At 39.0% G+C, this 26330-nt stretch overlaps 6 protein-coding genes across 7 annotated transcripts in view; 4 read left to right on the top strand and 2 right to left on the bottom strand.

The window, feature by feature from the left end:
• Positions 1–67: 67 nt before the first annotated feature.
• Positions 68–1248, top strand: LOC123309257 (pre-mRNA-splicing factor 18). Its single transcript, XM_044892273.1, has one exon. It carries the CDS (start codon positions 145–147, stop codon positions 1183–1185), a length of 1041 nt encoding a protein of 346 aa, XP_044748208.1. The 5' UTR covers positions 68–144; the 3' UTR covers positions 1186–1248.
• Positions 1249–2129: 881 nt separating this feature from the next.
• On the bottom strand, positions 2130–7010 carry LOC123310519 (sarcosine dehydrogenase, mitochondrial). Its single transcript, XM_044894020.1, has 12 exons — positions 6716–7010; positions 5746–6002; positions 5277–5489; positions 4757–5083; positions 4518–4701; positions 4049–4314; positions 3799–3996; positions 3494–3742; positions 3214–3362; positions 2847–3103; positions 2445–2715; positions 2130–2386 (listed from the first exon to the last, which is right to left on the bottom strand). Exons 1-12 carry the CDS (start codon positions 6837–6839, stop codon positions 2197–2199), a joined length of 2685 nt encoding a protein of 894 aa, XP_044749955.1. The 5' UTR covers positions 6840–7010; the 3' UTR covers positions 2130–2196.
• Positions 7011–7431: 421 nt separating this feature from the next.
• Positions 7432–12606, top strand: LOC123310522. Its single transcript, XM_044894023.1, has 6 exons — positions 7432–7588; positions 7879–8028; positions 8080–8253; positions 8775–8887; positions 12028–12209; positions 12272–12606. Exons 1-6 carry the CDS (start codon positions 7541–7543, stop codon positions 12553–12555), a joined length of 951 nt encoding a protein of 316 aa, XP_044749958.1. The 5' UTR covers positions 7432–7540; the 3' UTR covers positions 12556–12606.
• Positions 9717–11799, bottom strand: LOC123310521 (targeting protein for Xklp2-like). The gene has a single exon (XM_044894022.1). The coding sequence runs from the start codon at positions 11638–11640 to the stop codon at positions 9982–9984; it is 1659 nt and encodes a 552-aa protein (XP_044749957.1). The 5' UTR covers positions 11641–11799; the 3' UTR covers positions 9717–9981.
• A 108-nt stretch (positions 12607–12714) lies between the features above and the next one.
• Positions 12715–18236, top strand: LOC123310520 (DNA topoisomerase 3-beta-1). Its single transcript, XM_044894021.1, has 11 exons — positions 12715–12929; positions 12988–13395; positions 13463–13811; positions 13921–14121; positions 14176–14276; positions 14495–14718; positions 14944–15216; positions 16971–17188; positions 17241–17465; positions 17534–17689; positions 17822–18236. Exons 1-11 carry the CDS (start codon positions 12839–12841, stop codon positions 18138–18140), a joined length of 2565 nt encoding a protein of 854 aa, XP_044749956.1. The 5' UTR covers positions 12715–12838; the 3' UTR covers positions 18141–18236.
• Positions 18237–20805: 2569 nt separating this feature from the next.
• The window catches only part of LOC123310171 (lutropin-choriogonadotropic hormone receptor), a 104229-nt gene continuing 98704 nt past the window's right edge, over positions 20806–26330 (top strand). For both annotated transcript variants that reach the window (XM_044893583.1, XM_044893582.1), the window contains exon 1: positions 20806–21178. In XM_044893583.1, coding sequence (XP_044749518.1) covers positions 20970–21178 — 209 coding nt within the window. In that variant the 5' untranslated portion in view covers positions 20806–20969. The remainder of the gene's footprint in view (positions 21179–26330) is intronic.

The raw sequence follows: 26330 nt of genomic DNA, 5'->3' as shown, positions 1-26330 counted from the left end.
TAACTTGAAAGAAGAACACTCTGTGATCTCGTAAATTTGACATTTTATCTATGATCATTTGTCAACCTCAAAATAACGAACAAAACATAACATAACAAACATATCGAAGAAATTAATTTTGTATTTTATCGGACTCACATCACAATGGAGGCCCTAAAAGCAGAAATCGCTCGAAAACGTAAGATTATCGAGGAGATGAACGTTGTAGCACCAGCCAAGAAATATTTCAGCAAAGGCGACTTCTTGGCTAAGGAACGAGAAGAATATATAAAGAAGTATGGTCTTCCAGCACAAGGAGAAGAGAAGGCGGCAGTGGAAGATAAAAACTGTTCTGCTGACAACAGTATTGATGACCATCTTCTTCCTCGTCAAGAAGTTATGAACAGATTGAGAGACAGGGAGCAGCCCATTTTACTGTTCGGGGAAACTGAGCTTGATGCCTTCAAAAGGTTACGTAAAGTGGAATTATTAGAACCAGAAGTAAGGGGTTTCCGAAACGACTTCCAGGAGGCTATGGAAAAAGTTGACCAAGACTACTTACAAGATTTACTCAAGTCTTCGAAAGACGAGGATGAGAAAGAATCTACTGGCAATAAGGAACAAAAATATTTAAGCCACGAAGAAATAGTTGAATTGTCGAAGAAAATGGGACGAGGGAATAAGGAGCACGATATGACAGTAATAGTTCATTTCATCAATCTAATACTGAAATTATGGAATGACCAGTTGCAGAACAGAGCACCACAAGAAAAAATGGGAACGAAAGGTAAACTTCAAGGAGCCACCTACACCCAAACACAAGTTTACCTGAAACCTCTGCTCAGAAAACTGAAATCATTCTCTGTACCCGATGACATTTTAGACAGTTTGACAGAAATTGTGGTTCACTTACTAAATCGAAACTATCTCAAAGCCAGTGGTGCTTACCTTCAGATGGCAATTGGTAACGCACCTTGGCCCATTGGTGTTACTATGGTTGGTATTCATGCGAGAACAGGTAGAGAAAAGATTTTCTCAAAAAATGTAGCTCACGTTATGAACGACGAAACACAGAGGAAATATATACAAGCGTTAAAAAGACTGATGACGAAATGTCAAGAATATTTTCCAACAGACCCTTCGAAATGTGTGGAATATGCGGCATTCGGTGACTCACAAACTCCTGCTTCAAGTTCATCGATGTAAATTTGTTTGATATATCTGAGAAATTATTTATAACTGTTTGTTAATAAAAGTACTAAAGTTTAACTTCTATGATTTCTGTTCAGGTTCTACACTTTTGAAACGGCTGGTACTAGGCAACGATTATAGACTATAAGTAGTCTATGATCGTTGAGATAGGTATGTACCTCTAGGTATATTATTATTTCCAGTGTGGAAACCAGCTTAATTAGTACATATTTCTTGCTTTCAATACTTATGATGATCAAAATAAAAAATGGCTGAATGTGTGTATGTAAATTTGAAAGCCAATTCCACCATAAATTTTTCACTCACCTGTTCCAAGATTCAACTGATATTACTACACTGATCTATTATAAACACTTTTTTTTATATTCTGGCTTGTTAGATGGCTCTAAATACGAAGTTTTAACAAAAATTCAGACTATTTGAAATAATGAATATTGTTTGGACTGGCTGCTTCACTTTGTTCAAGTTTTCTGATATGATTTTGTTTTACAGCCATCTAGAACCGCGACTAATAATTTTCGGATTGGTGCAGATTCTTGTCTTGCGCGTATCTCAACTTTCTGTTTACAACTCAATTTGAATCATAGATTTAGTTCTATGATTTCTGATTACGCAGAGTAGGATTTAGGAGATATTTGACGCAAGCCTCGGAAATCCGTATGTGTTCTGGTTTAAGAACTTAAGAAGAGTATTTTTGAACGAGGGGGAATCACATTGAATCTATACCTATTTGTGTTCTGTGAACTACATTATTCTTCTCAAAAAGGTTAATTCTTGAAACGAGGCAATAGAAACCCTCTCAAAAATGGTGAAGGCACAGAACTCTTTTGTTGACTTCGATTCCAGTGGCGTAGAAAGGGATCAGATACTATTTTCTGTAATTTCCAGACGATCCTGCGAACTTTTCAGCAAGCTTATAAATAATAATAGATCGAAAATGATTCTTAAAATAATTTTTGTATATAATATCCCACGAAAAAGTTTAAATTTTCACATTTCAAAATATCAGTCTTCAAAATGTTCTTGCTCCTGAACCTCGAACTCATAATCTCCCAAAATCCTGTTATGGGTAGGATCGAATGGACTCTTCAAGAACAACGTGGCAGGATATCTTCTATTCGAAACTTCTATTTCATATTTTCCGCTCTTGAGAAACTCGTCGTCTACTACTTTACCTTTTGGATGCTGAACATAACTGAAATATTCACGGTTATAAATCTTTGGCGACCTTTTCTGATAATATTTCAGCCTACCCAATGCCAATGCTGCAATCTAAACTGTACCCATAGTTGCCCCTCCTCAAATAACCAACTATATGGTCATCCCTCCAAACAGTTTCGTTACCATGAAGACAGACGTCATTCTGCATGGTGAAAAATGCTCTCCTCTTGTAGCAGCCATATTTCTTCAACTTATCAACGTGCTGCTTGCCTAAGTATTGGCCGTTTTCCCTGCAAATTCCTCTGAGATCGGCTTCGACAGGGTTGTCATCCATCCTTATGTCGTGGTTCCATAAGTGATAACCTAGAATATCCAAATGTTGGTTTATCTGTCATTATGCGCATTTAGGTTAAGATTTATTTGTTATTGCTTGAAATAGGAGTAGAGGACGCATTCTTTCGGTTATTTAAGAGTTACAGTTCATATTTCTTCACCTTTCTCGCATTGTAAAGAGTAGAAAGCCCTGAAACCAATGTGTTGGAGATCGAAACCTCTTCCAGCGTCTATCAGCTTGTTGTAGACGGGGATGCAGAAGGCCACCGGTATATGGAGTTGATAACCTAACTCCCCAACGAAACTTATTCTTGTTGCTCGACAAAGGTTGCCGTTTATTTTGATCAAGTGCGACATTCCTAAGGGAAATCTGTCGTCGGTGATCGGAAAATCTGTCACGGATTGAAGCAATTGCCGGCTGAAAAAAATCATCACTTTAAGTGTGTACATGATGGTTTTTCTTCTCAGCTATTTTCACTGGAAATGAAAATGCAGATAAATTTAGTTGCAGAGAGATGAAATTGTTACCTCTTTGGTCCTTGTAGGGATAGGATGCCCATTCTATCTGTGGTGTCCGTAATGACAGCTTTGAAATTTTTTTTTATCAATTCTTTTCTTATATGGTTCACTGCTTGAGGTCCACTTTCCCCACAAGCTACAATATAGTAACCTTTGCCCTGAAAATTTAAAAGATTAGACCTCCATTATGATGTCAATAAAGGATTCCAGATGTATCCACTCAAATACGAATCTGTATTTTTGAAATAATCTGAACCAAATCAAAAGTCCATCAAACATCCCAACAAACCTTCATTATTGGCCCTACAAGTGTACCAACACCTTCGCTCAGCTGAGTAACAGTACAGTCAGCCTCTATGCCACCCTTGCTGTTCAAAAGGCAAGAATACGCAACCCTGCCCGTTCCCAAGTCGGTGTCAACGGTGAACAGCCAATCAGCGGCTTCCTGGGCGTCTGGGCCTGTCAAGTACATCTTGGTGAAATGGGAAAGATTGAACAAGCCGACGCTGTTTCTGATTGACAGAGCCTCTTCGCCGATCTGTGGGGATAAAAAAAGTTTGAAAAAGTTGGTAACGGGTAAATATGAAGCCTTACAGCATGATGGTGAGCGGAGAAGCCAAAAGTTCGGTCACCTTCCAGCTCTTTCTCGTATCTATTGTCTGGGTTTCTGACGTGGTCGTAGGCGCCATACCAGTCGTATGACCTGACTGGGACCGTTCTATCTTTCACGTAGTAGGCTGGTCTTTCAACGCCCTGCACTTGTTCCATAACGGCACCTTTGGCTACTAAAGCCTAACATAAACGAAGATTATTACGTATTTTGAGGTCTCAGTTATGAACCTACCTCATGGAACATATCTGTCTTGTGATTTCTGCCAGCCAATTTCTGATCATTCGGGAATACTATGTTGTATTTGGTCGCGTATGCCTCGTGACTACTTTCCGTCACCCAGGCTCTATCGGACCTTTGGAGGAGGCTGAACCTTTTTATGTCGTAGTTGAACATGTGAACCTCTGGCCTTCCCGTGGCTATCCAAATGGCCAGCTGCTCAGTTACCCCGCCACTGAGCTGAATACCCCCGGAGTTGTAGCCCGAGTTGTGGAACATACCTGAAAAAGATTGGATCAACTATTTCTAATACTAATTTCTGGTGAAATAACGCCAAAAATCAGGTTTTCATGTTGAAACTCTATCCAACCTCAAGGACGATATATTGTCGTTTATTTTTATGTTCTTCGGTTGGACAAATGCAAAACTAGGCTACATGTTAAGTTAAGGTCTAGTTTACAATAGACTCAAAAACTTTCCTCACCTAAAACTCTCGGGTCCTCCCCAATCAAGGGTCTGTGATCAGGAGTGAACGACTCTGGTCCACACACGTCAGATTTGATCCCCACCGTTTTGAAAACTGGACAAATCTCCCCAGCCCTTTCCACGTGAACTTGAAATAGGGATTTGTCCAATTCGTAAAGGCCGAAATTGAAATCAGACGCCACCTAAACCAAAACTCTTCGTAAGATTGCTCACAAAATGAGATAAAAAACAGCCTACCTCTTTCAGAATCTCAGGATTGTTCTCGTACCCTCCCAGGTGCAACGTATCACCTTGTATCTTGATGTAGACGTCCCCGTCGAGATCTCTGATGTTGGGGGTGCCCTTTACATCAGGAATGCTGTCGGTTATGACGTAGGAATGTTTCATCGGAGTCAAAGGTATATCGACTCCCACCAACTGACTGACGTTTCTGGACCAAACGCCAGCTGAATTCACCACGCAGTTGGTCTTGATGGTTCCGTTTGGCGTCTGGACGCCCGTCACCTTCCTCAAATTGGCTACTGGTTCTGTCAGTATGGCAGACACGGCGCAATTCTCGAAAATCTACGAAACGAGTGGAAACCAAAGTAAGAAAAGAAAAACATCTTGTTTCATCTTAAAAATCAACGAATTTAAACTATTTTAAATGCAGCCAAGAGCTCTATTCAACGAAAAATTCCCCAGACGTATGAATAGATAATAACATTCCATTATTCTAGAAAATTGGGAAGATGACTCGAAGAAAAATTCAACTTACCTGTGCTCCCCGTTTCTTTGCGCCCTTAATCAGAGACGAACATAGCATGGTGGGGTCAATGTGTGAATCTCCCGGACAATACAGGGCGGCTTTGAAATTTTTCGGATCGAGAATGGGGGATAACTTGGCGGCATCTGATGGCGTTATCATCTGGGTCTCTATATTGAAATAATGACCTATGGAATGGGCCCTTTTGAATTCTTCTATTCTCTCCTGAAATTGATAAAATGAAGAGGTGAAATCTCATCTAACTGCATAATATGATACAAGATATTGACGAGCTTCTCACCAATGGATGTTATAATAATATCAATTTGAATTCGAGAATGGGTTTGTAGAGAATTTATGCAAGATATTCTGTTACCTCTGAAATTAACAAGTTTTTTTGATTGAATTCTTCGAAAACTTTCAATGAAAAACACTTTGTGCACACATAAAAAGAAAATCAAAGATTATTCGGTTCACTCACATCAGTCCTGGCGATAAATAATCCTCCATTCATGACTATACCTGGATGTACCCCAGTGTCTTGCTCCAGACCCATATAAATGTTCCTGCTGGCTTCCAAAAGCTGAATATCCACATCTCCAGAATTGCTCAACCTCCACAACAATCCGCCAGTGTGCCATGTTGTGCCGTTTGTTACTTTACCCCTTTCTAAAAGAACCGCTTGGATTCCCCTCTTGGACAATTGGTACAATAAGTTACATCCTGCAGTGCCCCCTCCTACAAGAATTTTTTTCTTTGTATTTTATCTATAGGTATACGTCTTGATATCTAAAACACCCTGTATAGTGTATACAGTTGATGAGCTGTTTGCTCTGTATATTATCCCATCCTATAAACTTTAAACAAATATCGATTTTTCTGTCGAAATACTTATTTTGGATTTAGAAGGAGGGAGTGCAATGCCTTCTGGATTATTGATTTTTTATCGCTGAATATTTGATCTCTGTAATATTTGGTCCGGAGTAATCGTTCATTACAGCCAATTAAATAAAAATAGCAGCTGATACGAGTTGTTTTGAACATACTCTTCATTACCCTTGCATAACTTTGGAGGTTATCGTTCAATAAATGAAATTATAACAACGCTTTTGTGTTTTCTTTTCTGAGTGTAGCACGAAATGAAAGTAAATTCATCTTCAAGATCCATTAAATTAATTTTTCGTAAAACTAGTAGGTACAAAGTATTCGGAAAAAAGAATTTATTCAAAAGTTTCATATAATTGGAGGCGTTGAATTTGAACAGACTGTATCTCTTCTCTATCCTCAAAAATGGCAGATTTTTTTCCAATAACTTCAAATCTTTATTCTCATAGGTACTTACAGAATAGTTGTCAAGAATAAACAAGTTTTTGAAAATATTACTTTCTTTTCCCTGATTCCTCAAATTCTACTTACATGCAGAATCTTCCACATCGAAATATTTACCTTACCTATAATAACAACATCTGCCTGTGGGGGGACCTGAGATCCAGTACTGAAATCACAAAAACCCAATTTTTTCAACAACCTCCTCCTCGTCTGTCTCTTAACGATACAACCGGAAGCACGGAACATTATCACAGTCTTAAAATTTGACAAAATTTCGAACGAAAAATCTTCAGATCATCCTACAAGAACTGAACTATCGTACCTCTTGTCTAAAAGTTAAATTACAAATGATTAGCTGCACTCATTCAATCAACAACTTTGACCCTTGTCCGTTCCTCGATTTTCTGATTATTGTTATTGATTGTATTCGAAAGACACTGATGGGAGAAGTTAGATCTTCTTATCGGATATATTCGAATTTGCCACGCAACGCGGATAAACAGGGTGTTTCTTGAAACAAGGCGTTCTTTTTTGAAGTATTCTTTCCATATAGAATGTCGTGAAAATGGGTAATAAAAAACCTTGAATGCCTTTATTTTATCGAAGGTATATATTGACCTGCCCGTTAAAAGTTAAGGATATTGAATTTATTTGTTTTTTCTTTGAGAAAAAGCCAATTTCCTTCTGAAATTGTATGATTATATAGAGTTTTTCGGGTTAAAATAATGAAGAAAGACAGAAATATTTCAACTATTTTAAGGTACTCTTTACGACTGGGCCATATATATTTTCGGAAAATACATTTCTATAGATTTCAGATGCTGATCTGATGTCACGAAGTGAGATAGGTATAATGTCAATCTTTTCTGACAAAAGTTATTTAAATTCTCGTTCTGACAAATCTAGAACCAACCTCTCGCCAATTTACAGCCTCTTCTGTTATAAACATGAGCACAAACGGTGGTGGTTGCAATCCAAAATGTCCATCAACATCGGTATGAAGCATCCCTTGGATATTCTAGCCTTAAATTCTAGTAATATTTTTTCAAGTTCCCACAGAAAGAAGTTTTCCTCAGTGAATCTGTGTAGTGGGACGGATCTTGCTCTTTTGCTACCATTATAACATTGTACTCTTATGTACATCGTGTATAAATATTGTTAAATTCCCCATTTATGCTTGTGGTCAAGATGCATCCGCTCTCTGAATATATCTTGACGAAACGCAACCATTCCTACATTATTAAACTCCTAGAATTTAGCCTTTCTATCGATGTTAATTCTTCAGAAAAAAGAATCTCCCAGTGGAAGATCAAGAACTAGAACAACGACCAGAACGAATGTTGCGTCTGTTTCGAGAAGTCCTCTGTACGTAGATGGGGCCACTTTGAATGCCATGATGGCCAATTTGGAGACATTTGGTCACGGTCTAGGACAGGTGAAACAGAATTCTAATTTAGTTCTTTTCCCAAATCGATTGTTTTCCTAGTTCACACCCCGTAGAGGTACCGACAGATACGGCACTGGCAGAGTTCCCTATCCCACTCACTCATCTACCCCACAAGGTTTGCTACCCGGTCAGCATGAGACTTTTGGGCCTCAAATGGATTACAATTTGAGCTGGATACCTGGTGCTGGTGTTGATTCGGAGATTGCTGATAGGGTAAAATACCTACTACTTGGTCAAGAAATTATGTAATATTTGCCACCCTCTTTCTATCGCGATTCATGATCAGTATTGCCCACTTCGTGTTAAATCCGGAGATATTAGATAACACCACTCCGACCCTTACCAATCCAATTTCTGGGAAAAATCTAAAAAAAAGGTCACTTACTTGGATTGGTGTTCTATCTTATGGCCGACAAGTTTTCCCAATTTAATACCACTTTTCCTTATATAGGGACATTTGAAATATGTCTCCCTAATTTCAGGTCTTCATTGAGATGGGATTGAAAAGTACTCGATCATTTCTATTCAATATTTCTCGTCCGTAATTTTTTCAATGAATTACTTTATTATGGAGGAGAAATTCCAAAATGAGGAATTGAAAATATAATCAATATATATTGCGATGTCATAATGTATAAAGACAAGATAGTCTTCGTGTCGAGATCATTAATTAACAATTTTCCAGGTCTGAAAATAAAGTCCTACATCGTGTATCATCAGTTTCTGTCTTTCAGACTCCTCCTTTACCTGACGATACAAATAAGTTTCTACTTACCAATGAGGAATTGGCTGCAGACGTAGTCGACGAGTCAATCGACTCTAAAAGAAGGGAGTCTATAATAGAATGGTAAGTTGATTTCTTTCATCATATCTTATATCTACAAAACTGGATGAACTTTTTGGATTTTCACGAAAGAAAAAGAGAAATTCATGCAGTTTTTGGCAGGGACATTTCGGTATATGAATGTAGAAAAAAAACGAATTTGAATTTTGTATTTGGGTTCACAAAGTTTTAATTGATTCCAGAAAGAGGGGTTTGAAATATCACTCAGTTTTAACATTTTTTGGGAATTCTGAACAATGAAAGGTAATAGCTTCGAGAAGACTGATAAAATAGAATAATGTATAAAATTTACCGGATTTGCTCACTAATGAGAAATTGGCGCCTTTTTTGAAGAACACTTTTTCCAAGGTTGTCTCTGCTTTTTTTGTAGCTCAGTGGTGTTAACTTCACGTGGGGTTAGTGTGAGGTTAGAGCCAACTAGCCAAGAATTATAGAGTTATATTACATATTGAACTCTTTTAATGTTCAATGTAGAGTTTTATCTCTATATAATCTTTGGTACTTTGGTTAGTCACCAATTTGTTTTTTCATTAAAATCCTCAGCTGATAGACTGTATAGTCTGTTCAGTATACTATAAAAAAATTTGTATCAGGAACTCCTTCAAATCTAGCAAAACTAAAAAAAAAAAACAAGTTCTTTTGGTGCCAACCTTCATCCCCCAATATTGTATAAGGACTTATACAATTTGTATTCATAGTCATTTTTTTCCAATCAGCATGAACTGAAACACCAAGTTTTTACCTAGATTCCAAATTCCCAAACACTATAATAAAAAAATGGGAAAAAAATACTTGGGATAATCAAGATATTAAAGAAAACTCTTCAAATTCCGAATAGGTATATATTTTCATCTTCATCATATTTAAGGAAAAATACATACAAAGTATATATTTTTCTAATTCAAACTTTACCTTTTCGCTGAGCAAAAACTTTCAGAAGATAAAATCTATTTTATTAAAAAAAATTCATTTCGATAATGTATCATTCTAAAAAAATATATAAGAAAAAGGATCTTAAAATTTACAAAAAGGTATCAATATACATTACTTCAATCATAGAATGGCATAGAATCATCACAATATTTCAACTTCATTACCTAGTTTTGCAATTCATTCTCTTTGTTATTCCTTTTACTTTTACCAGACATAAAAACAGGACTGATTGGCTCGGTCACTTTACATGAAGGCTTTATAACTACACCTTTGAAATTCCTGATCGGATGTGCTTTGAAATTGGTCTGTTCTCTGATTCTCTTTCTCTCCTCTTCTTCCCTTCGCAACCGTTGTTCTTCCTCTTTTTGTAAAAGACTGGCAGCCAACTCTTCCTGCTCCCTCTTCCTTTGTTCAAATTTCTCCCTCTCTTTTGCTCGCATTTCACTGTTGAAGTTAAAAGGTTGGATTTCGGTAAACGGCTGATCTAATTTTTTCGGCTCAAACGGTTTCTGATAGAGAACCGTTGGCGGCCTAGCTTTGAAATGTTCCTCATGTTCACTTTTCGAGTTGTCACCCTGATTCAACGAAGAAGAACTACTGGTTAACGATTTCTGTTTCTGCTTGCTTATTATGGAAGCTACAGGCTTGGGAATAGGTCTAGCATGGAATTCACGAGCTTTATTTTCCTCCTCCATTACTTTTTTGATTAATTCTTCCTTTTTCTTCATCAAACGCTCGTCTCTTTTCTCAAAACTGAACGGTACAGGCTTGGTATTCCTCAATGTGTGTGTCTGTGGTTTTTCAATTTCCTTCTTAAGAGGGGAAGCCTTGGGCATTTTTTTTATGAAAGTTGGAGTTACTGGTATTGTTGCTTTGATTTCTTGTTTTTTTGGCAGTTTAGGAGGTTCCACAATATATTTCGGTATTGGTTTCGCATGAAACTGATACTCTTCTTTCTTGGGAGAAGATATCGTTTTTTTATGTTCGACCTTCGACAACTTGAAAGGTTCAGGCACTGTAGGTGGCTTTTTCTCTACATGTATTGCTTTCATAGGTTGGAAGATTTTCTTATTTATTGGATGAGCTTTGATCTTGAATTTCTGCTCTTTTTCAAATTCTAACTGCTGTCGCTGTTCATGTGACAATACCTGTTCATTGACTTTTGCTCTTCGTTTCGTTAACAATCGAGGTGACATTGGAATAGTAGCTTTCAATTTGGCTGGCACAGCATTCTTCGGAGCTGGATTATTCTTGTTGAGGGAATGATAACGACTGGGAGTTTTTTCATGAAACTTTCTGACAGCTTCAGCTACACTTACATATTCTTGTGATGCATGAGCAATATTTCCAGTAGACGAATGGATCTTTTTGGGAGCAGCTAAACGATTCAAACTTTCTTGAGAACACCATCGCAATTTCGACTGACTGCCCGTATTCTCCTTCCTTAAAGAACCGTATTTGAAATTGTCGTTGCTTTTGGGTGGTACTAAATTAGCACTATTTTTATCATTCAAACACATATTAGACAAACTATCGGTAGGAACTTTGATATCCCCGGAACTCAAGGATCGTCTGATTTTCCTGCTTCTCAATTCCAAGATGTTTCTCGCCAACGACTGCTTATCTGACGAAATAGAATTTGTGTTCATTGGGGAATAGAAATTTTCGTCAACAGATTGTTCTGAAGGTTCAAATTCCTGTGTTTCTGCATCTTTCAGTCTTTCACTTTCGTGGTCGATTTCGAAGTATTGTTCGGCCTCTTCTTGGTCGTAATCTTCAAAGGTCGAGAATTGGGGGGCATCCAGGTCGTCAAACGAAGCCATTTCAATTCAAACGTCCATAAAACTAAACAACACACTTTCAATGTTTTGAATTTATTGCGAGTTTTTGATAAATGTACCACGATAAAACGCGAATACTTGAGAGCCAATTGAACAACGGTCGTTTCTTGTTTGAAACTTGAAAACCAGAAACTTCAAATTGGAACACAGAATCCTATTTGGTGCGCTATGCGTTATGCGCATTGCGCCTATTTTTAAATTATTTTTGAACTATTTTTTCAACAAGATTGAAATAAATACTTTTTCAACGAAAAACAAAATATTGACAATTATCAAGAAGATATCCATAATAGACTCATGATATGAGAATAAGTTATAGAAGGCTTGATTACTTATCTGATGCTCGATTAAGCGCATTCGCCATTTTAGGTTTGATCGTTCTGTCGAGCAAGAATTAGAAAAACGAAAAGATAAGGATCACAGTATCATTAAAAAATCACCTTGTGCAGAAAAAATAGAAGCAGCTGCGGCAGCAGCAGATACATCACCAAAAAGTCCGAATGCTATGAGAGGGTTGGCAGAAGCAACTGCGAGCGGAGTGGAGATTATAGGTTCTACCTCGTTTCTTAAAAATTGGGAGATACATTGGTAGGCTTATGACTGATTCTTGTAGGGGAACTTTTACGTGAAAAAGATGCGGACCTGATAGATGCGGTAGAAAATCTAGCCGCAGCGGAGGCAATGTGTAATTTCGCAGGAGCGGTTGAGGCTGCGGAGGAAGCTTGTAAAAGCGTTCCATTAGAGTGTGCAGAAGAGGCTGCGGCTGCAGGAGTGAGGGGATATCAGCGAGAAATAACAAATATGGTACAGCAGACAATACCTGGTGAACATCCCATTGAAGTTGTTGGTTACGTTGGCGTGACAAGACCTAAGAATCCGAGGAAACCTACTCACTGATTTGTGAATATATGTGTATCTCTATCATATTTATAAACTATTTTACCTTCATGTTTTTTATCTTTAGAATACATACCTGAAAGCTACGGTCACTATTGAAAAAGAGTAATCGTTTTGAAGTTTAAAACAGATTATTTCTATAGTACATTTCGACATTTGACATGTAAACAAAATATTTTGAGGTTATCGTTAACGAAACGACTCAAAAATCTTTATTTATTACTGGTAATTATTGCCAGTCTCTGTTATTGCAATTGAATGGATTGAATTCACCGTCATTAAGATGCCATCTGTGTTTATGGTGGCTGAAAAGCCATCCTTAGCTGCTTCATTAGCAAATATTTTGAGCAATGGAAAATGTTCAACTAGAAAGGGCAAGTATTCAACTCAGGTTCCCATATGAATTCTGCAACAAATCCAGATTTATTTCAGGTTTCAATGCAGCTTGTTCAATCCATGAATGGAGTGGAAATTTTCTAAATATTCCCTCTCACTTCAAAATGACTTCAGTTTGCGGACATGTCATGGGTGTTGATTTCATCAGTAAATATAACAATTGGGATCGAGTGGACCCCGTGGAACTCTTTTTGTGTCCTATAGAAAAAAAAGAGGCGACACCTAAATTAAAAATGCCAGCGTTTTTAGCTGCTGAAGCTAAGGGATGCGACTACCTTGTTCTTTGGTTAGATTGCGACAAAGAAGGAGAGAACATCTGCTTCGAAGTGATGAATGCTGTTTCAAAATCAATGAAAGGCAATGTTTATTCGAATAGTGTAACCTACAGAGCTAAATTTTCAGCCATTACAGAAAAGGATATAAAAGATGCATTCAATAATTTATGTGAGTGTTTTCCTCCATTTTCTGCTGATGAATGTCCAATGTCCTAGATTACAACCGAAGATTTTAGCTCATCCAAATGAAAATGAGGCAAGAAGTGTTGATGCTCGACAAGAACTTGACCTGAGGATTGGTTGTGCTTTCACAAGGTTTCAAACTAAATTTTTTCAAGGCAGATATGGGGATTTGGATTCCTCCTTGATATCCTATGGCCCCTGCCAGACTCCCACTTTAGGTTTCTGTGTTCAAAGACATGATCAGATTCAGACTTTCAAACCCGAGACCTACTGGGTGGTACAAGTGAATGTTGTTACTAAAGATAACCAAAAAGTCTCCTTGGATTGGTCTAGAGTTCGTTGTTTTGACAAAGAAGTCGCCAATATGTTTTTACAATTGGTCAAAGATCAGAACCAGGCTAAGTAAATGATTTTGAATTTTATTTAATTCCTACTGATTTACACTCTCATGTTCAAATATTGAAGGATATGTGATAGTGTGGAGTGAAACAGATTTTCCGCATATTTACAGGGTGGAGAGTGTTGTTTCTAAGGAAAAAACTAAAGCTAGGCCGGTAGCTTTAAATACTGTGGAACTGATGCGAATTGCGAGTTCTGGGTTGGGAATGGGTCCACATCATGCTATGCAAATTGCGGAAAGATTATATACTCAAGGTTATATCAGTTACCCTAGGACAGAAACAACAAGTTATCCTGCCAATTTTGATTTGATGTAGGTGAATGTGGAAATTCTAGTGGTTATTTCGTTACTGAATATCTCTTTCAGGGGGGTTTTGAAGCAGCAGCAACATAGTGACGAATGGGGGTCGGACGTTAGAGAATTGTTGAAGAATGGGATGAATAAGCCCAAACAGGGCAAAGATGTTGGTAATTATTGGTTTCATCCATTTATCTGTGCATGAAATGTTTGGTTGTCAAAGACTTATTGTATCTAACCTAACTTAACCTAAGTTGATCATGTATCATGGGCACAGAGTTTTCTATGGTTGTTTCTCAGGGTAATCTCAGCATGAAGATATCTTTGAATTTCTCTCTTTAGAATGCATTTGTACAATATATATCAGTAATTTTGATTCGTCATATAGGTGACCATCCACCCATAACACCAATGAAACTGGCTTCGAGAAGGGAGCTTGATGGAGATGCCTGGCGATTATATGATTATATTGCGCGTCATTTTATAGCCACAGTTTCTAAAGATTGTAGATACATGTCCACAACGATAACTTTATCGATCAACGAGGAGGTTTTTACAGTAACCGGCAAAACTTTGATCGATCCCGGGTATACGGCAGTGATGATCTGGCAAGTACGTATTTAAAATACTACCCCCGATATCCTAAATGTGGCAAACATGTGAAACTGTGAACGGAATCTGCTACTCTTTGGTTTAAACCAATGAAATCAATGAACAGTTGAGTTCAATGGTTTAAACACAAGACACAGAATATCAAACTTCATAACAGCATAGAATACGATTTTTTCGAATGCCCATTATTCACCATGGCATAATCATATTCTTGTTTTATAAAAGGCGTTTGGTAAGAACGAATTCGTACCAAGTTTCACCGTGAACGAGATGGTGAGCGTAGCGGATGTCAAACTGGGCGAATATCAGACTAATCCACCAGATTATCTCACCGAATCGGAGCTCATCACCCTCATGGAGAAACACGGCATCGGCACAGACGCTTCCATACCGGTCCACATCAACAACATATGCCAGAGGAATTACGTACAAGTTATTCCCGGGAGAAAATTGAAACCGACGACTCTTGGTATCGTTCTGGTGCACGGTTATCAAAAGGTGTGCGATTACTTAAGTATAGTGTACGGTGCTGCCAATTATTCAGTCATTTTGGGATCACAAAGAGATAATTTTTCGTAAATCTATGCGGAATGAGCATATTTGCCATACGTTTCATTATGTGTTCTAGTATTCTTGTTTTGGAATTGGCAGCACCAGTCGAAATAGGGGATTCTACGGTTGAAGGCAGCGGGAGATAAAAACCGACAATTTTTTCCATACTTACGTGAACCGGCCTATTGGAAGTTAACAGCCGACTAACCGCCGACAAACAGCTGCCTTAATGCCGACAAACAGCTGACCTACTGTCGACTAATATTCGACAAACGGCTGACTTACTGCCGAATAACAGATGGCTTACTGCCGAATAACCGCCGACAGACAGCTGCCTTAATGCCGACTAACCGCCGACAACTAGCTTACTCAATGCTGAGTGACCGCCGACAAACAGCTGCCTTAATGACTACTAACCGCCGATAAACGGCTAACTTACAGCCGAATAACCGCCGACAAACAGCTGCCTTAATGCCGACTAACCGCCGACAAACAGCTGCCTTAATGACTACTAACCGCCGATAAACGGCTGACTTAATGCCGTCTAACCGCCGACAAACAGCTTACTTACAGCCGACTAACCTTCGACAAACAGCTGCCTCAATGCCGAGTGACCGCCGACAAACAGCTGCCTTAATGACTACTAACCTTCGACAAACAGCTGCCTCAATGCCGAGTGACCGCCGACAAACAGCTGCCTTAATGACTACTAACCTTCGACAAACAGCTGCCTCAATGCCGAGTGACCGCCGACAAACAGCTGCCTTAATGACTACTAACCGCCGATAAACGGCTAACTTACAGCCGAATAACCGCCGACAAACAGCTGCCTTAATGCCGACTAACCGCCGACAAACAGCTGCCTTAATGACTACTAACCGCCGATAAACGGCTAACTTACAGCCGAATAACCGCCGACAAACAGCTGCCTTAATGCCGACTAACCGCCGACAAACAGCTGCCTTAATGACTACTAACCGCCGATAAACGGCTGACTTAATGCCGTCTAACCGCCGACAAACAGCTTACTTACAGCCGACTAACCTTCGACAAACAGCTGCCTCAATGCCGAGTGACCGCCGACAAACAGCTGCCTTAATGACTACTAACCTTCGACAAACAGCTGCCTCAATGCCGAGTGACCGCCGACAAACAGCTGCCTTAATGACTACTAACCTTCGACAAACAGCTGCCTCAATGCCGAGTGACCGCCGACAAACAGCTGCCTTAATGCCGACTAACCGCCGACAAACAGCTGCCCTAATGACTACTAACCGCCGATAAACGGCTGACTTAATGCCGACTAACCACCGACAAACAGCCGACTAACCTTCGACAAACAGCTGCCTTAATGACTACTAACCGCCGATAAACGGCTGACTTAATGCCGACTAACCACCGACAAACAGCCGACTAACCTTCGACAAACAGCTGCCTTAATGCCGAGACTAACATTCGACAAACGGCTGAATTACTGCCGAATAACAGATGGCTCACTGCCGAATAACCGCCGACAGATAGCTGCCTTAATGCCGACTAAACGCCGCGAAATAGTTGACGTACTGCCGACTTACAGTATCCATCAGCGCAACATCCAATTCTCAATAGAAAACTCATTTGTCTGTCGCAAAATTTGCTGCTGCCTTTCACCTACGGAATTCACCAACTGTTCAGCCGGATGTTATTGAAAAATTTTACAGATTGATCCAGAGTTAGTTTTACCTACCATGCGATCAGCAGTCGAAGAACAACTGAACTTGATTGCCGCCGGAAAGGCGAACTTCAATGCGGTACTCAAGCATACCGTGGACATATTCCGTTTGAAATTTCAGTATTTTGTCAAAAATATCGACGGTATGGATCAGCTTTTCGAAGTATCTTTTTCTCCGCTTAGCGCTACCGGAAAAGCACATTCAAGGTGAAAAAACTCATTAATACAGGCGCCAGAATGATCATACTTCGTATTTCAGATGCGGGAAATGCAGAAGGTACATGAAGTACATACAAGCTAAGCCGCAAAGGTTGCACTGTTCCCAGTGCGATGAAACTTACAGTTTGCCCCAAAACGGCACCGTCAAACTTTTCAGGGAATTGAAATGTCCACTGGACGAATTCGAACTTTTGTGTTGGACGATGGGCAACAAGGGAAAAAGTTTCGTGTTCTGTCCGTATTGCTACAACCATCCACCATTCAAGTGAGTCGAAAAAAATTGAACCCTTTGGTAATTTCGGAAGATTTCACTTTATTTTTGTTTGGTTTCAGAGATATGAAGAAGGGAAACGGGTGTAACTCTTGTACCCACCCAACCTGTCCCTACAGTATGAACTCAAACGGAATATGCAATTGTTCTAATTGTGATTTTGGAGTACTCGTTTTAGACCCGTCTTCAGGCCCTAAGTGGAAGATTGGATGTAATAGGTAAAAACGCAAGAGATCATAATATTATTAAAGCTTCAAATGAAGAGTGGTGTCGGCCGGAATCGGTTGATCTACTTATAATATTGCGTTAAATTTTTAGTAGATGTCCCAGTTCATTGTCCGTTCTTGTAGGTGTGATACGATCATTAGTTTGTTCGATGATGCGCAGAAGATTTCGGTTCAAGAGGAGTGCTGTGAGGAGTGTGGGTCTCAGACAGTCAACGTCGAGTACAAGCAGGAGAAAACCAAGCTACCGAACAACGCTTTATGCATGAAAGGATGCGTATTTTGCAGTTCAGAGTTTGGAAAATTGGTTGATAAGCCAAAGACCGCAGTCGCTTCAAGGCCGAGGGTTTTCAGAGGTGGCAAGACTGGTGGCCGAGGTAGGGGTAAAGGAAGGCCGAAACAGCCGAAGGATAAGATGGCGCAACTTGCCGCCTATTTTGTTTGACGTTACCAATGATTGAATTAATTGAGATTATCGAATCGGGTCTTTGATTAGAATAATGTAAAAATGATTTGATTACACATTAAATTATTAACTGATCGAATTTTGTTTTTATTGAGACGTTCCTGCGAAATGTGAATTGGAATTGCCACGCAACGGTCGATTTAAGGTAGATGAACTAAGCCTTTCGATCTGAGAGTGGTAGTTTGGGAGCCGACGATGCTAAATCGGGATTTACCCGAGTGTTGTGGAGACGTAGTGGATTTTGAAGATTAGATGGTTGAAAAAAAAAGGTTCTATGATGTATGCACTTTCTGCGGTGGGGAAAGCGTCTGCAGGTTCCTAAAGATGTAAAAAAAATCGTGTACATACTCGAGCGTGTCAGATTAAGATACTGTATATGCCCTGCGTGTCTCTGATTTCACGTTTATCTGACAGTTTGCGTAGTGGGGCTGGCCGTACGGAAGAGTTGAAAATGGTAAAAACTTATCGAGCATTGCAGATTTTTAGAAGATTTGTTAATTAGGCTCAAAGGAAGCTACTGTTCAAGGGACTGACAATTCGGACGTGACGCAAGGTCAAAGCTGTCCTTCGAAAATGCAAAAAAAAACGTTACTTTGTACTCGAGCGTGCCAGATTTTTATACAGATGGTTGATCTCGGTGTTGCAGACCTGTTGACCCATTAATCCGATACTGATCAGGCGGGGTTCTCTAAATTTGACAGTTTAAAGATGATAACAAGGAATTTTTGGAAATATCTCCTTTCCTTTAACTCGAATCGTTTCTGTATTCATTATGAAAGTTGCAGATAATAAAATTCTATACAACTTTTGTCTGAAGCAATTTTACATACTCCCAACCGTTTTCGTGTTAGAGAGCGATAAGGGCGAGGAGCTTAGCCATACATGTTGTAGGCCAAGGTCAATGAAGAAACCTAGTTTAATGTACATTTATCTTCATATATCTCAAAAACGTTCAGACGTAGAAAAAATTGCTGGGGACAAAAATTGTAGAAAATTTTATGCCCTATAACTTTAATCATGAATACGAAAACAATTTGAAGCCCAGGATAGGAGATAATTCGAAAAAATTGATTTTTGCGACCTTAATTGCCAATTTTAATTGTTTCGTCTTACTGAAATTGTCAATTACATTTTTGCCGTTATTCTAGAATCATTAGTTTCAAATTGAGAAGAAAACGCCACCGAGATCGAGAATGTACACGTGACTTTTTTTTGCAAGTTTGGCGCCCTCCCACACATTTTCGTCACGCTTAAATTGTCAGATCGAGAGAATATATACTTTTCAACATGTAATTAACCACATATATCTTAATCTGACACTCTCGAGAATGTATAATGATCGTTTCTTTTTACTATTCTGACAGGCTATCCTAGACTTATACAGGGTGGTCCAGATCGTAACCAAGAAATTTTAACCACGTATTCTACATCGAAAATAAGCCCTAGTTTGTCATATAAACATATGTCGAGAAATGTTTCCTCTCCGAGATACGGGGTGTTAAAATTATAGAAAAAAAAATGTTTTTTATTAATAACTTTCACACTGCTTGAAATATTTTTATGAAATTTGAGACATAGGTTTTGAGCGTCAAGGAGCACTTTTTGCATATTACCATTTCTTTTTTATTTAACCAGTGGCGTCCGTACTGCAGCGAGACTGAATATTTTCAGATAAAAAAATGATACGCCACTGGATTTTCCGACAAAAAAAACTATCAAAATCCTTATTTGATTTGGAGCGAATTCGGTCCCTTGACTTTTTGCTGTACGAGGCACCGTTTCCCGTTAAAAAAATAAAACACATTCTCATGCATGAAGAAATCACCAAAATTTGATATGGTAGGTACATAATAATAATAAGACTATTTTGTGTTTTATTTTTTTAACCGGAAACGGTGCCTCGTACAGCAAAAAGTCAAGAGACCGAATTTGCTCCAAATCAAATAGGGATTTGACTAGTAATTTTTTTTGTCGGAAAATCCAGTGGCGTATCATTTTTTTATCTGAAAATATTCAGTCTCGCTGCAGTACTGACGCTACTGGTAGAATAGAAAAGAAATGATATAATGCTAAAAGCGCTCCTTGACGCTCAAAACCTATGTCTCAAATTTCATAAAAATATTTCAAGCAGTGTGAAAGTTATTAATAAAAAACATTTTTTTTCTATAATTTTAACACCCCGTATCTCGGAGAGGAAACATTTCTCGACATATGTTTATATGACAAACTGGGCCTCATTTTTGATGTAGAATACGTGGTTAAAATTTCTTGGTTACGATCTGGACCACCCTGTATACAGGTCTGATTTTTGGTAGAGGTACTCTACAGGGTCCAAGGTATCTCCCCTTATATTCCTCTTGGGGTCCCCAACTATAGTGAGTTTTATCTGGCCGCGTTTAGATTTTTGATACTACTGCCACTAAGGCCACAATCAATTCCTAACTGTTTTTTTTTCGATGAAGAAGAATCTGGGGTTCCCCCTCCCAATTTCGAGTAGAAAAACTCGGGATATTTCGAAGACTTCGCAAAAAACTCTCTAGTTTCGGCGTGCGTCGGTAGTCGTGCTTCCGATCCGACCTAGCTCAACGCCGACGACGCGAAGGCCCTCGGCCGGCCGGCCAGACGTCGCAGAGAGCGATGCTTTCGCGTCGCAACCACAACAACGCCGGAGAACCGGTCCGTGAAGCGGGCCAGCAGCAGCAGCAGCGCGGCTATCTCGCGTAGCAGGAACGTTGGCCGATTCAGTTTTCCTGCGAGCGCGGTCCGGCAAGATACGCATACCGTGGCGGGCGCCACACGCGCTGCACCATGCCCGTAGTGCCCTCCTCTCTGGTGACGTTTCTAGTGGTCGTATCAGGTCTGATAAGTGGTGTTATGGGGGCCGAAGGCCCCACGCAACCTCCCTGTCCCGTCTTGGATCACGTATGCAAGTGCTCGGCCGACCTGCAGGAGTTTCAGTGCAAGGGAGCGGGGTTCGAGGAGGTCCCGACAAACCTTCCCTTTTCCATCGCTAAATTGTGAGTTTATATGACCGGAGAATCCCCATTTGGCCCCACAAATTTTCGCTTAATAATCCGACCAGATATACAGGGTGTTCCTAAATTGAACGTACAAACGAAAAGGGAAGATTCCTTAAGTGAGTTTAAGAAAAAAAAGTCCCATAAACATGGGGTCGCAAACGTTTCGTTTTCGAGATACAGAGTGTTGAAGTTTGAATTTTTTTCAAGTTTTTTTCTCATAGTATCTACACTTCACAAGATATTCAACTGAAATTTGGCATAGATATTACATTTTAGAATTCTCACCACGTGACATGGCAATTTCGATAGAAGATCTACAGGATGATATTTTTTCTGGAACACTGCCACCTGTTCTTCTGCAGAACTTTTTTTTGTTGAGCAACTGTTAATTTGAAAAAATGTAAAAAGAAGCTGTGTTCTTATACTAAACTTTTCGGTCTCTTGTAGTTTTGTCGTATCTACCAACGATTTCGAGAAAAAAAATTTTGAACGATTGAAAAAAATTCAAACTTCAACACTCTGTATCTCGAAAACGAAACGTTTGCGACCCCATGTTTATGGGACTTTTTTTTCTTAAACTCACTTAAGGAATCTCCCCTTTTCGTTTGTACGTAGACACCCTGTAGACAGCAAAAAGAAACGAAAAATTATCACCAAATTATCTTACAGCGAACCGAAAAACTTTTCGAGTTTCTTGCAGAGGCTATAAACGATCTTTTGGGTAATTGTTCCCAATGATCTCCCTATCAAATCTGTCAAAAAATCGGAACCCTTGTGTAACTTTTACGAAAAAAAAACTGGGAAAAAGAGAAAATTGTAATTTTCCCAAGAGTAACAATGAATCGAAGTATCCATTACAAATTTTCCTTTAATGAAACCTAAGAATCTTTTAGACTCATCATGAAGTGATGAAGAATACAAAACCCTTGAAATTCTCAGCATTTATTTTTTGAAACATGTAGATTTCAAACGGCTGCAAATAAACATATTCGTTACAAAGTTAAACTTTCCAGATGGAAAATGAAAAAGTATTCTTTCCTCATTTACCTCTGTTTCACTGAAAAGCGATACAAAATTCGAATTTACATTACTTGTACCAGTTGAGCCAAACTCATAATGTAAATTGAATTATGTTGGTTGTTATTTTGACGCTGCATATTTAGATTCTCAAGGGTTCAGGTTTAAATCTCTCAGAAATACTATTGTATATCTTTAATTCAAAAATTTTTTCGATTTTAAACCGAAAATCGACATATAGGTTCTATAGTTCCACAGAAAACCAGCGACGGATGAACTTTTTTAGATTTTTCTTTAAATCTACATCATAGATCATAGGTTTACAACCATTTCGCAGATGGAGAGTGATGAAATCGAACAAAATTATTCAATATCCTTGAAACTGCTTGTTTTTTTTAATTTGTGAACATATGTTTTCGAACACTCTGGGTATATCTTACTGATAAAATGATTATGAGCCATCATATCAATCATTTCCTGAAAATAATCTTCCTTTAGGCTCAGCCTTCCATTATGAAACACCCTGTATGTTTAACGAAATTCATGCAACGTTATGCAATTCATTAATTGATTATTTCAATCTCCTCGAAACATACAAAATCCCTCTGAAACTTAATATAGAATAGGTAAACAGAATTAGTTTTTAGCCCATATCTGAAAAGAGCTTCCAAAGGTAGAGAAACACCTGTTGTTGGAACATCAATTACCCGGTCTTGTCGATTTCAAATGCCGAAATTCCCATCGTTAGTCGAATTCGAAACTTACAACTACGGAGTACACCGATCCAACCAGACCGTTTGGTATCAAAGCGTTGATGTCGAATTGAATTGTTTCATTGCTAATTACCATCTCGTGAACATCTAATAAAGCACTTTGTATGACTGAAACGGGACTGCGTTTGATGTAACGATCGAAGAGAAAACGTTTATAAAATGAATTCAATAGCCTAGTTCTCCGCTTCTATTGATAATCTCTTGGTTTATGCGAGATGTCTCTGGATGAAGGTGAAAAAATTAACTTTCACTGTCGTCAGGAACGTTCCTCTTTGTCTCGTTTCTGATTTGGCTCCGATCGAAAAATCGATTTTATTGGTCATGGGAATGGAAGGTGATTTTTACAATCGATAGAATCAAATTTGAGCTCCTTATTCCACATTGGAACCGAGAAAATTCTTGAAATTTCAGCGCATATACACTGCGCGAAAAAATTAACGCACATTATGGAAATCTCAAATTTATTCTACAACTGAAGGTGTTCTCGATGATAATTATTTTTATCAGAATTATTCATGCATATGTTATCCACTTTCAACGGTTTTCTTCAATACAGATGTTTTTTCCCAGCAGGAATAAAAAAGGATGATATTATCAGATTTTGAATGTATTGGCTCCATTCTAAAATCAGTTGTTCTCGATCAATTCTAGTGATCAATAGTTTTTCTTTCGGTTGATTTTCTACACTCGATCGCTATGCAACGCGAAACACGCAATTTGACCCAAGAGGAATGTGCCCAAGCGGTAGTTTTGCGAGAAGAAGGGCGGACATACACAAGAATTGCAGAAAGGTTTGGAGTTTCCCATACAAGTGGGTCCAGAATGTTGCAGCGATTCGGGGAGACAGGTATGAATGTCCGAAGACCAGGACAGGGTAGACCACGGGTAACAACTGCCATTCAAGAACGTTACTTGAGAGTTTCTTCGTTGAGACAACGGTTTGCAACCGCTCGCCTCCTTCAATTTCAGGTTGAGCAAACTCATGAGGTGCAGATTAGCACTCAGACAATAAGAAATCGCCTCAGAGAATATGATTTAAGACCTCGTGTCGCGGCAAGAGGCCCAGCTCTTACCCCAGCCCATCGAAGGGCGTGTTCGGATTTTGCGAGAGAGCATATCCATTGGGAAGAGGCCGATTGGGAAAGAGTTCTCTTCACAGATGAGGTTAGATTCTGCCTCTACCATTGTGATCGACGTTCCTTTGTATACAGACGTACACATGAAAGATATGCTCAGTGCAATTTCCTGAATACTACTGGTTTCGTGGGAGGATCGATTATGGTATGGGCTGGAATATCTTTGACTGCTCGCACAGACCTAGTGGTCGTTGATAATGGAGCTATGAATGCTATGCATAAGTATATAAGGAACATTCTTGAAGAGCATATAGTGCCATTTGCCCCATACATTGGTGAAAATTTCATTTTTATGGACGATAATGCCAGACCCCATCGTGCGCGCATCGTTCAGGAGTACCTTGAAGAGGTTGAAGTCTCTCGAATGGAATGGCAAGCAAGAAGTCCAGATCTCAATCCGATTGAGCAGGTTTGGGACAACCTCAATAGAAGGCTGAGAAGTTCAGAAAATCATCCAGCTACTCTTAATGACTTAGGAATCCAACTCGGATAAATCTGGGAAGGATTAGATCAGAACATTTTAAGATCACTCATTTTGAGTATGAACCGTCGTTGCCGAGCTGTAATTAACGCAAGGGATGGAAATACCAAGTATTAAATCACTTATCAGCATTTCAGTATTTTGAAAATTGTTCATTTCTCTTCTTTCACATAAGATTCGGTGAAATCCTGAATTTTTCTTCCATTTAATGTGTCTTGTCTCGTACGAAACCTTCCCGAGAGAACATAAAAAATAAGTTATGAAGTCAATGTAGAGTTAACTCTCATTAAAATTGAGATTTTCAGAATGTAAGTTAATTTTTTTGCGCAGTGTAGATCTGCTAAGAGCTTGTTGACAATAATGGGCATGATGGCCCATATCATACAGATGATGATAAAGAGCACTTAAAAAAATACAATTTCCAGGGGTATTTCTCGTAGTGTTATTATCGTCATTGTAGTTGGTATCCTGATATAGGAAATGTTGCCGAGAGGCATCCAGGAAAGGAAGAATTCCCACCCCAACGCAAGACCGGTTCGCAAGCCTATATTCAACGCTATTTGGCACGATTCCTGCAAGAATCTCAAGGGACCTATTTTATGCGTCTTTTACCTGGTATGCACTCGACATGCAGTTTTCGAATCGACTCCGTTCAACACATTTCGCTATCAACAATTAAAACGATAGTGAAATCATAGGCGGCTCCATTTCGGGAAGATTTAGAAACCTTGACGAGAGTAACGAATACATAATACATGGATTCGAACCGTTACTTGATCAGTACTCGCATCCAGAACAGGAATTTCTACAGGTAACCCGCTGAGGTAGTTGTTGGAGTTATACTAGTCCACAGAATATTTGCAGGCTTTTGAGACGAGGAAGTCAGAAGGCAATTTATGCCTCGAATATGGATGCAAAAAGTCCTGTTAGGTTATAGAAGAAGGAAAAACTTTTTGTGAACCAATGAGAAACGTGAGCCATTAAGGATGGTCCTCCAGTAGAAAATTAAAAGAAACACCTTGTATTGCAGCTGCGGAACGAATGGAAAGAGCAAAAAGCACCCTTCTTTCTTTCTTACGGCTTTCAACTCGAAGCTCAAGTTTCATTAAGCTGATATGGGGTATAATTGTTATTTATGTTGAGTTCAGGAAAGAATGCTTTAGCTGCACGCAAGGTGATGATCGATCCAAGAAGTAACCAGTTTGTTTCTGGGTCTGCAAGTAGGTACGTGCCTAGTTCTGATGTCCAAGGAGGATGCAAGTAAATTTCTCATTTATATTATAGTTTCCCAAGGACTTTTGGGAAATACTGAAATTAAAATAGCTCAGTTTGCAGTGTCCCTTCTCCTTGAATATTCTAGAGATATGATCTTTATGGATTTTGATATTTTTTCAAGGCTGAGTGACATTAGCACCTTCTAACTAAAGTTTTTTCTTATATTCCATGGAAAGGTCCATTCTTTTCATTGGACTCAAGTTTCATATGACTTTCGATTGTGGTCATATTGAAAAATTTCCCATATGAATTCAGCAAGTAATTTCCATCCTTATGGATAGCCGAAATCTGGAGTAATGATGTCTAAATTCCTTGTGCCATTGACTCCTTCGAACTCCTCCTACAAATCTCTTCTGGTACCAGCCTCAGACCCAAGAAACAACGGATATAGCACTAGAAATACCTGCTCCAGACAATAAAAATCCTCGGTACACGATGACCCTCTCGCTACAGTGGCGTATAAATAG

Source organism: Coccinella septempunctata, chromosome 3 (genome assembly GCF_907165205.1).
Source record: "Coccinella septempunctata chromosome 3, icCocSept1.1, whole genome shotgun sequence".
NCBI classification, from domain to species: Eukaryota; Metazoa; Arthropoda; class Insecta; order Coleoptera; family Coccinellidae; genus Coccinella; species Coccinella septempunctata.
This window is presented reverse-complemented; position numbering and strand designations above follow the sequence as displayed.